At 45.0% G+C, this 16,112-nt stretch overlaps 1 protein-coding gene across 1 annotated transcript in view; it reads right to left on the minus strand.

Annotated features, from left to right (window-relative positions):
• grin2aa (glutamate receptor, ionotropic, N-methyl D-aspartate 2A, a) overlaps positions 1-16,112 on the minus strand; it is a 115,366-nt gene that overhangs the window by 23,220 nt on the left and 76,034 nt on the right. Inside the window, exons 5-9 of the mRNA XM_062408992.1 lie at positions 13,187-13,301; positions 5,538-5,740; positions 3,192-3,194; positions 2,192-2,363; positions 796-949 (exon numbers count right to left, since the gene is read on the minus strand). Of these exons, the coding sequence (XP_062264976.1) occupies positions 796-949; positions 2,192-2,363; positions 3,192-3,194; positions 5,538-5,740; positions 13,187-13,301 (647 nt within the window). The remainder of the gene's footprint in view (positions 1-795; positions 950-2,191; positions 2,364-3,191; positions 3,195-5,537; positions 5,741-13,186; positions 13,302-16,112) is intronic.

Here is a 16,112-nt window from a genome sequence, read left to right on the forward strand (position 1 = left end):
CCCCCACCACCATCCACCACACACACACTTGCATATACCCAGGCACACCTCCTATTTGACAGTGTGAGGAGGTGTACAGTATAGGAAGCCCTGGTGTCAGCACTCCTGTCCTCCCTCTGAGTTCACAAGACTACCGCAGAGATTAAACTCTGCTCTAATGTATGGGCGAGCAGTGCTGGCACAGGGCTGCGCACTGTGTGTGTCCAAGTGTGTGTGTGTGTGTGTACGTATATGTGTGTGTGTGCTGGCATGCAGCCATTACGGGGTATTCCTGCTAAGCCTTCATAATTGCCACTTTCACAGCAGTAACTGCATGCTGCATACATGTGTGGGCCTGGTTATGCCTTGCTTCCTGTGTGTGTGTGTGTGTGTCTTTGTGTCTGTGTGTGTAACTTTGGGCCATGCTGGAATGCTGAGCATCAGGTGAACGTGACTGCGCAGCCATAGCGGGGATATCCATGATCACTCAGGTTAAAAGCCTGTGGTTAAGTCCCTCTCAGGTAAGTGAGAGCCACTGTGGCAGGAAGCAGAAGTTGGATTAAATCCCTCCGATAAAAGAGGGAGTATTGACAGCCGTGAAAAAGGAGCTGAATTGTGTTGTCATCTCTGTGTCACGGGGAACACACACACACACACACACACACACACACACACACACACACACAAACACACACATCCAAAACAAATGCTGTGCTACACTCACACAAACACAAAAGCAAACAAGACAGATCCTCCTCTCTCTCTCTCTCTCTCTCTCTCTCTCTCTCTCTCTCTCTCTCTCTCTCTCTCTCTCACCGAGGAAGGCTGAAGGGGACACTGTTCCATTGCTACGGGAGACCATGACGCTGATCCCGGTTTCCACGAACGGGACGGAGAAATCGATGACCTCAGAACGCTCCTCATTGATCGTCAGAGATCCGACGGCCATGACGGCTTTCTTATAGACCACCTTTGGGAGAGAGGGAGGAACAAGGGGAGGGAGAAAGTATGGATGGATGAGGATGAGAGAGAGAGAGAGAGGAGTGATGACATGGAGATGGAGAGAGGGATGGAGGGATGAGAAAAAGGGAAAGATGTGTAAATAAAGGATAAAATGAAGGGGAAGCGGGAGAAGGATCATTTATAAATAAATAAAATGAGGAGACGGGAAAAGAGAGAAAGAGACAATTTAACATCAAATTCTTCAATCACTGTGGAATCTAATGGGGTTTTCCACGATGAAAGACCCGTTACATGCAACACACAATCACTGGCAGCGCGCTACACTCATCCCAGTGTTGGTTCAAATCCCTCTCCGGTGTTTAGCTGAAGTCAGAAAGTTCCTCAGTTACACACGAGAAGCAAAGATAATAACGATGAAACAATCTATTCCGTTATTTGCCTCGAATTCTGGGACTTTACCTCCACGTGGAGGCTGGTGATTAAAACCATGTGAAGTGGAGTTTTCTGCCGGAGATAAGATTTGTTTACTTTCCGATCATTTACACTTGGTTAAAAAAATAAAAGCCTCCTCGCTGTTTGTTTGTTCCCTGTGAAACTTTTTCAAAGTCAACACTTGAAGCTTCTCTTGGAACAGAAGGAGCAGAAATCCCTGAACATACAAACACCCTGAATTTCTCTTCAGACTCGGCTTCGACCACTCGCTTCAAATATCCTGAAAATAACATGCCAAGACCGATTGTGATTTCTTTCTCTAAAATAAACTTGTGTTATTGTTAAGATTCATAAAAATTCACCGGCACGCACAGGGATGGAAATTAAACAGCACAAATTGAATTAATTAACGTCAGGCAGTGGGTGAGACTTTGGGAATTAAAACGATTGTTCAGTATTTTTTTCCTCTAAATCAGTTTATTTGAAGCCTAGTCAGCCACAAGGTTTGTTTTATTGTGAAAAACTACCACCTGACAAGTTGACCACTTCACTTCCGCTCGAACTTCAACATCAAACCGGATCGCATTTAGACGAGAGACAGTCTATAGGCACGAGGTACTTTTCTAAGTACTTGGATTCTAATCGGACCTAATAGAAGTTAATGGGTCCGTGCTGGACTCTGATATATTTACACATACAACTGGGAACCGTTTCTGCCCCTTGTCTGACTCTCAGGGTCTGAACACTGGTTTTAAATTAAATTAAATCTCTCTCACACACAGAAACAAACACACACAGACTCAGAATTGTCACCTACCTCTCCCACCATCCCATTCCAGACATTGTTTATCTTCTTTCCATGCTTGCCATTGGTTACCAGGTACAGGTCATAGGTGAACTTCACATACACGGCGATTTTCTTTAGAATATCGATGCAGAAGCCTTTGCAGCACTTCTTGATGTATGTCCCACCAGCCTCCGTTGTATTGCTACAGAAACACAAAGACAGACACTTAATCAAATGATGATTTCACACAGACGACATTACAACACACAACAACGGGACGGATCTAACGAGCAGAAGCACCAGTGACCGAGCAAAATTCATGTTTTCCTTTTTTTTAGATTTCATTTTATATTTGCACATTGATGAACCATGTGTGACTTCAGATGTGTCCTCTGGGTCAAAAGCAAACAGAAAACAGGATTCGTCTGTCTCTCCGTCACACTTGTTAAAGTTCATATGAATGCACCAGTGAGCAGAGATCACCCCGGGACTTTTTCACCTTTAAGTCCCGGTCGTTCTATTCTGAAATGACATCGGGAAGAGTTGCAAAAAAAAGAAAAACTGCTTCTCTCTCCCCTGTCTCTCTTGAGGAGAGGGGGGGGGGGGTATGACGGCACTGCATATGCAAGCCTTGTACCATCTGTGTGTATGAATTTGAGAGCAGGAAAGTTCAGCCACACACACACACACACTCACACACACACACTCGAACACGTGCACATCGACTTTCAGCCACCTGGGACTCTCATTTAACTTTCAGATTTGTGCTAATTAGCAGAAGATAGCCTCGCCCTTTAGTTTTAACAACCTGGACACAAACTTGATGGAAAGTGAAGAAGAAAAAAGAAAAGAGCAGCCTCCTCACATTGAGGCGTGACTCTGCGGTTACCTTCAGAGCTGAAATCACTTTGAAGGAATTCTGTAACCGAAAAACATTTGCTTTTTTTTTCTGTCGCCCCAAAGTGCTGCGTCCCCCTCGCTCGCTCCCATCGATTTGTCAAATGGATGTCCCCCGAGTGGACTTCTTTACCGTCTGCAAATCCAAAAAAAAGACTTTTCCTCTCTATGGTCTGAGAGTTTCACACAACCGAGAAATGTTTCATATGAAAAAGGCGACAAAAGCGTTGTTTGTCAGTCGTTGCCAGTGACTGAATGAAATATATAAGATATTTTGCATTTGCAATATTCCTAAACACATATTATATGTGAACAAAATCTGATTATTTCATTTAAGTGAGGCACTTTGGGTTTTGTTTCCTATTTGAGCTCAGATAAAGACTTCTGAGCTGTGGTCTTACATCAGGGTTAAACCGGATTTCCTCCCATTGTGAGAATACAGCAAGAAAATGTCCAGAAAAATCCCAGAAAATCAATAATACCAGTGAATCCAAACTAAACGACAATAGCCCAATATTTCATAATTATATATTTACTGACAGGATAAATGTAACTGTGATGTAACCTCGTGATAAGGTGGTGCATCGAGGGGCGGATCCTGCAGCGAATGGTGTGATACTTCAAAAAAAGGGAAACCAGGACGACTGGGTCAACTGGGTGGCAGGTTCAGCTGTGGCGGGGGCAGTGGCCGAGCAAGCATATAGGTCAGATCTGTAATCGCTGCATTCACGGACACAGTGTTCCCACTCAGGAGGAGCGCGGTACAGTTCAGGCGGTGAGAGCATGTGATGTTGTGGAGGCTGTTTGCGAAGTTGCCAGGGCCAACTTGATGTAGAAACACTACAGGGCCCGAGGGGTCTCCAGAGAGGGCAGTATGTGCGATTGTGTGTGTTAGTTGTTCTTAGGCCCGGCCTGGATGAGTGAATTTGTGGTTCTGCATGCATGGATAGTCCTCCACTCCACCCTCCACCCCCCCCCCCCCCCCCCCATACACACACACCCCACAACTCTGAATCCAACTCCTCCACCACTCCTCTCTCTCGGCCTCCTCCCTTTTCCCCTCCATCTAACCCTCTTTCTCCAAATGGACACCACGGATGCTTGAGTGGGAATTGCGCTGTGGGAGAGGGAGGAATGCACCCGGATGCACTGGCCTGTGAGTGAGTGGACATGTGGCGGCGGAGAGTGTACATGAGCTTGTGTGTTTGCGCTCCTCCTTGGAGATGCTTTATCCTTCGCCCTACTTCACAGAGATTCTGGATGGAAATCTCTGCTGGCCTCTTCCCTGGGACCTTATTACCGCTTAATCAGCTCTGTGTGTTTGTGTCCATGTGTGTGTGTGGCTGTGCATGACATGTGTGAGTGTAATAGCTACAGACAGTTACGTTGTTTACAGTTCATGGATGTAGAGGATGTAGCGCTGACAGTCTCAATGGGAATCTAACTGTAATCGTGTGTGTGTGTTCCAGTGGAGAAAAGTAGTTTGATTATCTGCACACACAAGCAGTCTCAGCCACTCTCTCTTATTGTGTGTGTTTGTCTCTGTGTGTGTGGTCTTTAAGAACACAGTGTAGCAGGAGGCGAGGAATTTGGGCATTAGAGAGACATTTGGTGAAAATGAAGGAAGTGAACTGCTGAGTTCAGCAGTCGCCTCCATTTCCAGGGGGAGGAAAGAAGCTGCTGCAGAGATCGCTCTCGCTGCAGCTCACATCGAGCTCAAGAGACAAGTGAGAGGGAGAGTTTGACGCTTTAACGCTAGAGAAAATGGAGAATACGATTTTCAATCAACCAATTATCAAATATAATAAAATGTAAGGCTTGGTCTTTCTAACATACAAGATTAGATAGTTAGAGACGAGATTGCATTATATGGATACTACAGTAAATGTCATATATATTTATATATGTGGAGCTCAGGCTATAGACTACCTTACATAATTCATGTGGCTTCATGCTGAGGAAACAGGATCACATTGTAACACTGGATACTGATAAAGAGTATATTATACTATGTATACAGCATTTACACTATTCTTGAATATATCAATGTGAGTTAATACAATATAAACAAATACAATTGAGTTTTTTTCATTTCTCTGAACTTCTAAATCTGGACCCATCACTAATTACCTCCAAGAAAGGTATGATTTCCAAAATGTAATGGGTTCTTTAACATCTAGAGATGGAATTCATTTGTGTTTGCATTTCATTCTTCAACATTTACTTTTATTTCTTAAAGAGTAATTCAAGCATCTTGATGAAAATAAGCACTTACGGGGCATGTTATGCATGAGTGTGTGAAGTTTGGTGCAAATCCAAAAATAGGGAATTTAAATATGGTTTTACAGGGACACTGCTGGGCCCTGACAGAGGTAGGTTCTCCCTTCTGAGAGCTATTCTAGTTAGTGTTAGATTTTGAATTGAAACAGTTGGATATATGAGACGGGCACACCGGGACGTGGACGGACAGTAAACCTACTCTTTGATATGCTTTCTGCAGGGGACAGAGTTCCTCATGCAGGTACCAGTCAGCCTCTCCACGTCCTCCACAATAACGAAAGGCTTCTCCTCCAACGTGACGATGGACAAGTGGTTGTCGTCGAGCTCTGCGTCTCCGAAGGAGTTGAAGCGCGGCCACACCGGGTACTTCAGTGTCAGGCTGCGGTTGTCTAGCTTGCCCATCTGGGGGGGGGGGAGAGGGAGAGAAAACACGGTGAATTGATAAATGCACGATGAGGTGCCTCACACCGAGGCTGTTTAGTCACTGACAGTTGAATTTGGATTGTGGGTGTTTATCCAATACTTAATAATGAATAGTTAGCAGGTTGGGGAGTCAGCATCTGCCTGAAGACACTTTCTGTAAGACCCAAGAGCTCGCACAGCAAAGACAGCGTGTTTACACATTTGTTGGCTTCACATCAAATATATGCAGACAGGAAGTGGTGGGGAAAACTAGGTTCATCAGTCGAGGGGGGGGGGGGGGGGTCATAACATGTGAAGATATAGAGAAACAGAGAGTTACTTTTCTTTACCTGTGAATCTCCTAACTGCTGTAGTCAGCTGCACAATGACTCAGAGTAGAGAGGAAGTGGAGATGATTAAAGGATGCACACACAAGTCACATATGCTGCCGCCCTCTTTCGACACACAAACACATACAAACCGGAATATATGTTGTCGCCAGAGCACAATAGACGTGACTGCCATCATGACTGTAGGTACAACATGACAGATTTAAAAAGCATGGTGTGTAGAGATGCATGACAAAAAAACACACACACAGAGGAATATACAGTATGGCCGTGGATGCAGAAACACATGAGAAAGAGAGAGGGGGGGGGGGGGGGCAGTGTGATAGCACGGGTGACGCCGTTAATAATTCAGAAAGTTTTCAGAGCGCTGATGTCACAGAGTCCCCTATGGATGCTCTCCGCCCCCCCACACCTGTCGTCTGAATGTATGTGTGCGAGTGTGTGTGTGCAAGCGTGTGTGTGTGTGTATGTGTGTGTGCCTGCGCTATTTACGCATGTTTTTGTCAGACGGGGGAGGAGGAGAGGAGTAAAGGAGGAGTGAGAGAGAGACAGCAGTGAGGCTTTGCGCCGCACTCAATTATTAATGTTACAGGAGCAAGAAAATGGCAAAACCTCGCTCTCACTCTTTCCCTCCATTTCAAAAGTTTCTCCTCTCTCTCTCTCTCTCTCTCTCTCGCTCTCTCTCTCTCTCTCTCTCTCTCTCGCTCTCTCTCTCTCTCTCTCTCGCAGTGAAACACAACGGAGTTGAGTGGTTTGCAGTTGAGAGGCACAGTTTTATGGAGGGGTTACACACACAGATGCACAAAAAAACACACATGTTGATGGGCATTAATGGGGAAAATTCAGGATTTCTAAACTAGGGACTAATTGGGAAAGATTGTTGTTTGAGTAATAAACAAATTCTGCATGTGAATATGGATCATGTGTAGGAAAGGGACAGATTGGGGTGCAGGAAGTCTTCTTGACCAATCAGGTAAGAGCCTGGCTTCAACAATTTATATTGTTTTACAATGAGTCTTGACCCAGATATCCACCGTCTACACAGAATCTTTGGAAATTAAATTTACAAAACATAAACAGTAATGGAGCCGTGCTGATCTGTTAGCCCTTTGACCCTGGAGATCGTGGCTGTAACTTGAACACAAACACACACACACACACACACACACACACACACACACACACAGCAGTATAGATGCACGCACACATTTTGTTGCCTAGCCTGCGTGCCAGTCATTTACAGGCGATCAGCGAGGAAGTGAAATTAGCATTTTAATTGTTTCGCTTTGAATGTTTTTCCATCATCTAACAGGGATTAGCTACTTTTCCCCGCTCTAAGACGGCAGCACGGTCAACAGCTATGCTTTCCACTACATCCGTGTGTGTGTCTGTGTGTGTGTGTGTGTGTGTGTGTGTGTGTGCGGGGCCAGGACTGTGCGCTGAGGTGGCATGTGTGTGGTTCCCTGTGTGTCACCTTCACTCTCCAGGAAACGGCCACATTTGTCTATCTGTCTAACCCCAGCTGTTTTGCATTTCACAAGTGAGTGAATGCGGCACACACACACACACACACACACTTATGTGAGTGTGTGTGCATGTGTGTATGTGTGTCTTTTCAAAGGGCTAGGGAGGGAAGGTAGGGAAATGGGATTGTTAATGTAAAAGTGAGGGGGAATTGGTGCATAATAAGTAAGATAAGACTTGTGTGACAGAAATAATGGGAATCGGAAAAAAAAACTTAAGAGTCTGAGAGGAGACGCACGGAGAGAAGTGTGGGTTCAAAACACTCGGATCTGTTCTGGAGCCATTTTCTGTTCTTTCTCAGACGCTAATGCAGCGGTTCCCCCCCGTGTGTGGTCTGCTGATATGCACCGGATGTATAAACCCATCACATTTACTTCATTTCTTACACAGGAACAGCAATTTGTCTTTATATTCGACCGACTGCTGATCCTGACATTATCTAAATTGTTCAGTTTCACTACCAATTCCACCTTTAACCCGGAAACACACAACTCCAGTCCGACCCGTTCAATCATTAATATCAGCTTGTGGGAAGTGGCTCTGGTTTGGTTGGATGAGTCGATAAAAAAAAGAGAGGAAAGGAGGAGGAGGAGAAGGAGGAGGAGGAGAAGAAGCTGACTTCAGCAGCTCCTCTGATTCCCTGTCCTCCTGCTCTTCCTCTCTCCATCTCCCCCCTTCTCTCTAATTAAAGAGAGAGGGGTTATAAATTAATGTCCAGAGAGAAGAGAGGATTCTCTCTATCGATCGGCCGATAAGGCAACGGAAGGCTGGATGTCCCTGAATGATATTACACACACACACAATCCATAGAAAGCAGTGTGTGTGTGTGTGTGTTTGTGTGTGTGTGTGTGTGTGTGTGTTACATGACGGCGAGGCCAGTTGGATTACTACATCGTAAAGTCCCACGGCGGCAAACCAATCGCATCATCACCCTGTGACGGATTTGGAGGAGCTTGGTGGTGAGATGACGCTTTGCCCCAGAAGAGTCGGGTTTCACTTCCTAACTCCTCTTTCTTTTCTCACCTCAGATCTGCCCTCTTTTCCCTTTTCTCTCCATTCTGCCCCCTAACCTTTGCTTTACCTATCAGACGCCTTCTTCTCTCGAACTCGCACACGCCCTCTGACACGAGCGTCGAACAAACCGAGCTAAAATAAGAGGAAGAGAGAGAGAGAGAGAGAGAGACAGAGACAGAGAGAGAGAGTGATGGAGGAATAAAGAAAGGTCAGGGCTCTCACACTGAGCACCTTCTCTCTGCCAGTCTCCCTGGGAGAGTTATCGCAGCGGCACGTTGCATTATGGGAGAATGAGTTCCTAATAGCGCGGAGAAACCCATTCAGTCATAAAACAGTATCTGTCACTCCTGTCAGACAAAATTATGTCGGTAAAATGGATTCTGCTCTCCCTCTCTCTTACGCTCTCTCTGTTTATATGTGTGAATGTGTGTCCCTGCGTGCGTGGCTCTGTGTGTGGCTGTCTTTGTGTGTGTGTTTGTGTGTGGGTGAGAAAAACAAGGGCAGAGAGAAAGGAGATGACAGATTCGGAAGAGTGAGAGAACGCTGCATGCATGGATTTAGACATCTTCCCCTGAAATGAAGTGCCGTTATTAAGAGTGAGAGAAGTAGTGACGCCTGGATAGAAACTGTGCGCGTGTGTGTGTGTGTGTATGTGTGTGTGTGTACACGCATGTGGGCTCCTGTGTGCGTCTGCTCTCCATATTGTGATTCTCCAAACACAAATCCCATGCTGTCTGTAATAATTATTTTGTGAACTGGCTGCTAACACCGCAGCAGTTCCTGGAGCAATTTACACACTCCATCTACTCAGCAGGAGTAAAACATAACATCCTGGTTCTGATCTGTAAATACACTTTCCCTCATTCGGTCGGAGATGACGAAGTGTGACTGTGAACACAGTGAGGAGATTCATCATCGTTTCTGCCATGTCACTGATAATGGAGACGTCTGTTCCAGCAAAGTTTCTCCTACTGTGGGTTTTTACAGGACCAAGCACTTTTCTGATTGAGTTTAAATTGTCGAAGTCGGGAAGCCAATGAATCCAGATCATGAATTTCCCTGATGGTGGATAGATTTGTATCAATTTTAGCTTCATCATGTCACACATTGAGATGCCAGGATTCCAAGCAAACCTCTGATATGAGTTTAAAGCAAAGATAAAAGGATTTCAAACATGTTTTATACGTGAGGGAGCTGTGATATATTAAAATCAAGTCATAACTATTTTACAAGCATGTGAATAATGGTATAACATGTAATTATATGATAATAAGCATCGATTTGCCACACTTCTGATAAAGTGTGAGTGGACTAAATAGGGGGGTACAAAGTCTTCAATGAAAGAGCAAATGTCTTTATAGTGTTTTAATATTTTTGTGTTTAATGTTCATCACTCACACTTATTTTTGTGTGGTTACAAAATCAAATATTCATTCCAGTGAAGCTTTTAAAGAGTGAAGGTATTTGTGTGTGTTGTATGTGTGTATATATATGTGTGTGTGTGTGTGTGTGTGTGTGTATGTTAATTAGGAAAAGTTGTGGTAAACACACAAACATTAAGTTAAAAGCAAATCTCAATGTGTGTGTGTGTGTGTGTGTCTATGCATGTGTGTGTGTTCCTTTTATCGTCAAAGTAAAACTGAATTCTTTAATCTCTTTGATACTGGATGAAAGTTGAATTAATTTAATGCTTCAAAGTTTAGCATGCACTATCTGCATTCCTTCACAGAAATGCATGGTGATGACTTCTACACCAGCCCTGGCCCGGCAGCCTCCTCCTCACTTGGTATTCTCTCTCGCTGCGGTACCTGCTCAGTTGTTACCGAGTATTTCATCTCTTTCAGATAATAAGCCAAATTCTGCACAAATCCCCCATAATGCCACACTGGATCCAGCCTCCTGATCCAAATACACCTGCATGACATGCTGCAATCTGCTCTCGTTCCCGATAGAAGAAGCGTAATAGACTGGCGGTTACGTAATCCTGAAAAAAAAAACAGGTGTAGAGAGGTGGTCCTTTTCCAGAACTTACAAAAAAAACCCTGCATGTCTGTGCTGCGGAGAGAACAGCAGGTGGAGATGCTTTGAAAAGCGCTAAACACCTGTAGTGGGTGGGTGAGAAAGAGGAACACACACACACGGTAGCTCTTCTCCACCTCTCTCTTCTTCCGTTTCCCTCTCTCTCCCTGTCTTCCTTTTCTCGCGCTCATTTGCTCCCACTATCTCAGCCCATCTGTCTCCATCGCTCGCTCGCCCGCCTCGGTATCGCTCCATATTGCTCTCTCCTCTCTCGCCGTGTCTTCTGTCTCTCCTGTGCCCCCGGGGGACACATTTTATATTTTTAGTACATATCCATATTTTAGTGCAGTTACTGAATTTTTATCTCTTGATCGTCATGGAAGTCTCTCTCTCTCTCTCTTTCTTTCTCTGTGTGAGTGTGTGCGCGCCGCTGATTTCTGGTGCATGGGTGGGACGGCTGCACCAGACTGACAGAGGAGAGAGAGGGAGAGAGGGAGAGAGAGAGAGAGAGAGAGAGAGAGAGAGAGAGAGAGAGAAGCTCCCAATTATATTTCCACTTTGGGTCTCTGTGTCTCTCTTGCCTTCAGTGTCTTTCCCTGCATCGCGGTGAAGTGGTACTGATCAATTTCACAGCCTTTCTGTTTACAACAACACACTAGCTCCCCTCCGCATGCCGACAAAGAGTCTATTGTGTGTGTGTGTGTGTGTGTGTGTGTGTGTGTGTCTGTGGTTGTGTGTCAGTATGAAGTATGAAGTATGAAATAGCTAGTCTCAAAGATTGGGTGGAGACTGTGCGGATTGCGCAAAAAACGAATACTGTAACACACACACACACCGATGTGACCTCAATAAAAATCAGATTGGTCGAAGCACAACTCTCCTGAATAGTGTTTCTGTCATAACCAGTGTGAAAGGGTAAGCAAACACACACACACACACACACACACACACACACACACACACACACACACACACACACACACACACAGGCACACACAAGCAGGAGCAGTGATCCCTTGCCACCCCAATAATGGAGGTCTCAGGTTTTGATTAACTGTTGTTTGAGCTGCTATCAGAGACCACAACAGCAATCACAGCTAAAGACAGGCAGAGCGCACAGATTATCTGGCCTTGAGAGAGACGTGATAGAGAAGGGATGGGGGGGGGGGGGGGGGGGGGGGGGTGGAGGAGTGGATGAAAAGATGGAGGAGGGCAGAGGAAGCAAAAGAAGACGGAGAGGTGGTAGAAGAGCGACGTGAGGTGAGAGATGTTATGAGAGGAGGAGACAAAAAGCTGTGGAGGTGTAAAAGACAAAAAAAGACAACACTCATCTCTCTTACTTCCTTATCCAAATCCTTTCTTTGGCCACACCTCTCTCTTTTGCTAATCTTCCCTCTAGCTTGTCTTCCACTGAGCTATTAGCTATTAGGGGCAGTGAATATGAGGATTGAAAACGAGGTATTTAATCCTGCGCGGCGCAGCAAGGTGTAGGTGCAGAGATGCATGGCTGCCATTTAAAGTCCATTACAACAGCAAGGAAAAACTCCTCTGGCGATTCTTCACCGAAACTTTTCTCACGTAGAAACCTGAGCATGTCGGTAAACATCATCATTTCCAATTCCGGTCTCCCGACTTTCTTGCTGGTTGTGTTATCTCAGGGAACTTGTCTTATCAATCTTGGCAATGTTTTGTCGGTTTAGACACAATGACTGTTGCTGCTACCGACTCAGATCCTTTCTTAATGTGGATAAGGAAGACTTTTGGTTAAGGGAATGAAATAGTCAGTCAGGAAGCAGAGAAAGACAAAACAATCTTGTGTTAGAGCTCGACCAGCACGTGTAGTTCGGTATAACCGGTCTATATCGTAAACAGATGTATCGGTATAGAAATTGCAGTAGTAACCGAATGCGTCAGAATCATAGAACCAAGAGTGAATACCTGACCTGTGCCGAGGTCAGCCCGGGTTCGGATTTGAAATGATATTCAGATTTGGATCGGAATCGGTTTCATTGGCAGGGCCAGCTACTTGAAGTTTTACGCTGCATGTACCTAAAATCGAGGTAAACATCGGGCTTGGGTCTAGTTCGGACACGAAAAAGAGAATTGATGTCGGGTTCAGGTCAGGCTAGGGGGCTCAGTCGGGTTCGGCCCATGTTGCTCTCTAGAACCATGGGGCCTTATCCAGATCTCATACGAGCACACGCATGAGAAACCCATTTAAAAAAACACCAACATTTCCCATTTTCATCTACTCACTGACATATTTTTTTTAATTTATTTTTTCTGATCTGCCCTTTATTGTTATAAATGTTGTTTTCCTATTTGTGTGTATGGTAGAGAATGGTAAACCCCATTTAATTAACATAATGATGTTAGGGCCTAAAAGCAGTTAAAGAAAAGTCCATAAATGAATGTTTGTTAAATAAAACCCCCAGCAGATGTAAGCTCTGTGTCCTCAGTGATATGTTCCTCCCCCTGAAGAACACATGTGGTTATTCTTACACGTCAGCCAGACAAACACCGTATGTAAAGCGCCTACCTTCTCCCACTCCCTTTCCTTGTTCAGAACAATCACCACCAGCTTTGGGAATTCCTGGTAGCCGTCCTCCGTGAACGACAAGTCTCTGCCGTCCCATGTCACATTCATCATGTACCTGAGAGAGACAGGCGAGAGGGAGGAAGAGGAGGAGGAAGAGGAGGAAGGGGGGGAGATAAGACGTAGATGAGAGAGAACAAAGGGGGAAGGGAAGGGGGAATAATCCGAGAGTGAGAAAGGAGAGGAATGAAAAGAGGAGAGGAAAAAGGATATTGAATTAAATTAGCATGAGAAAAAAAGAGACAATTCAACATCCTGAAATATCCGAACAGGCTCTTTTGTGCAGAAAATTATAAAGTCATATTCGACTCACATGCACGGACTGGGTTATGATTAGATTCCAGAAATGAAAAAGCATCTGGACAGAAGAGTCAAAGCAGAACGCTGAAAAAAGCTATGTGTGTGTGTGTGTGTGTGTGTGTGTGTGTGTGTATGTGTGTGTGTGTGTGTGTGTCTAGTTTAAACTGCAAGTACCTGAAACTCCTTAAAATACTACTGAAAAAAGAAAGCGAGCATAACCATTACCCAGCGAACACCACACACACACAGTAATGAGTGACCCATGTGGCAGGTCACATTAGCTAAGATGGAGGGGAGCAGGAAGATATTCTTGGTTCTACACAGCCTCCACATTAATCATGGCCGTCCCTCCCCACTGTCTCCCTCACTCCCTCTGTCAGCGGACGTACAACACGGTGGAGACGCCGACTCCTCTCGTCCACTTCCTTTTCTGGTGTCGGGGTTGTGTCGCGATGGAGGTGAACTTTGAAATTAAACGGTGGGGCTGTGAACCCCTGTGACGTGTCTCAGGTCATCCTACAGATGATGCATAAATTATGCTTTCATTGTATTGAGTTTGATTTTATTTCCATTGTGTATCATTTCCCTGTGTCAATGTGTGTGATGTGTATGATTCTCTGCCAAAGTTTGAATCATTCCAAATCCTTGATTGGTAATAAATCAGTTCATATGTAAATCTAGATCTTCTTTATTTTGGCTCTTTTACATATAAAAGCACCTTAAGCTACTTTAATGACATGAATATCATTAACAAACTAAATCTGCTTAATATAACTGTAATTGTTAATTTATCACGGATTCATTAAAAAAGCAATTAGAAACAGATGACCACACGTGAGACAATTATAAAGTGTATAAAATAAACTGTAAGATACCGACACGTTCCTTTAAATTGCTGCTGGCGACACTCACACACACTGATGAACCTAAAGCCAGCGATGTGTTTAAAATGATTTGATTGGCCCGCCAGCAACAAGGTAGTATTAAGCCATTTGATTGGACAGGGGAGACAAAGCTTAACCCAACACTATTTGTATGTGTCACTCTGTTTATGTGAGTGGAAGATTATTAGAGTCCTGAAATTTGTGTTTGTGAGCGAGGACAGGAAGCAGACAGGACAGGACTGATTGTGTGTGTGTGTGTGTGTGTGTGTTTGTGTGCGTGTTGGCAAGTATGTTTGGGCCGACGCCCACCAAACAGGTGGACCTGAAATGGGAGTTGCTAGGATACTGTCACAGACTGAGTGTGTATGCAGGAGGATAACCCTAAACAACACTGAATGAACATCGTCTCACACACACACACACACACACACACAAACACAAACACACACACTTATTACTTTGCACCCCTTAACAATACTCCACGTAACGTTTCATCTCCCCTGTAGCACTGAGATCACAGTAGCACAATCCAATTTCTCTCACTTCCCATCCTCCATTATATCAGTAATCTCTCTATTCATTAGGTGTGGGGGGGGGCATGGAGGTAGAGGAGACAGTAGAGAAAAAGGGGACACCTAAAAAAATAAATAAAAGAGTGATTGAAAGCATCAAGATAAGAGAGACTGAGCAAGAGAGGAGGAGAGAAAGGAGTAAGGGGGGGGGGGGCTAAGCCTCGACAGAGTTGGGATAAAAATATCCTCCGTGTTATTTTTTCCTCCTTCTTTCCACTTATTTTGGGCAAAAGGGGGGGGGGGGGGTGTGATGGGAACGAGGGAAGGAGGGGCCACTGCAGAGTTAACCAGCGCTACACATTCACTGCAGCACACACACACACACACACACACACACACACGCTGCATTACAGCAGCCAAAGCCAAACGCTCTCCGTTTGCTCTGCCGTCTTAATCCTCCTCTGCCGAGCGCCGACAGAATGTTAATGCTGTAAATAATAAAAAGACAGTGACTTTTTTTTTTAAACGCACTCCATCGTCTTCTTTCCTCTCGACACAGCCGCCTCCTGCCCTGTCAACTCGCTCTCGACACAGAGAAGACACCACGTCTCAAGGTTTCTTTGTGATAAGAACTGTGGTGGTGGTGGTGGGGGGGGGGGTCCACTGCAGGGTCCCCATGAAGAGGGCGAGATGAGCTTTAACGCTGTGTGAGCGTCAAGAATAGAGACATTAATCCTCCATCAAGACAAGGACCAGTCGAGGAGATGATGTATAATGTCAGAGCGCTCGTGATCTATCGAGTGCACACACACGCTGGGGGGGTGGGGGTGGGGGGGTCCTATTAAAAAGAAGATCCTGCTGATTTAGATTTTTAAAGACTAGCCGAGGGTGAGAAGTGAAAACAGACACACACTGAGCCTCAGGTGGCATGTGTTCAGCTGTGGCTTGAATGATGACTGTACAAGATGATATAGATGCGAGCTTAGCAGTGTGTCTGCCCCTCCTGGTGTGTGTGTGTGTGTGTGTGTGTGTGTGTGTGTGGTCAGTGTTTGTTTGGGTTACAGAAGCACAAGATTAATGCCACCAATTACCTTTTGTCTTTTCCAAGCTTACGTTTGCACCAAAAAAATGCAACACATGTCCACACAGCTACCTCAGCAGGATTTCTTTTGT

The sequence above is a fragment of the Platichthys flesus genome, chromosome 16, assembly GCF_949316205.1.
Source record: "Platichthys flesus chromosome 16, fPlaFle2.1, whole genome shotgun sequence".
Taxonomy (NCBI): Eukaryota; Metazoa; Chordata; class Actinopteri; order Pleuronectiformes; family Pleuronectidae; genus Platichthys; species Platichthys flesus.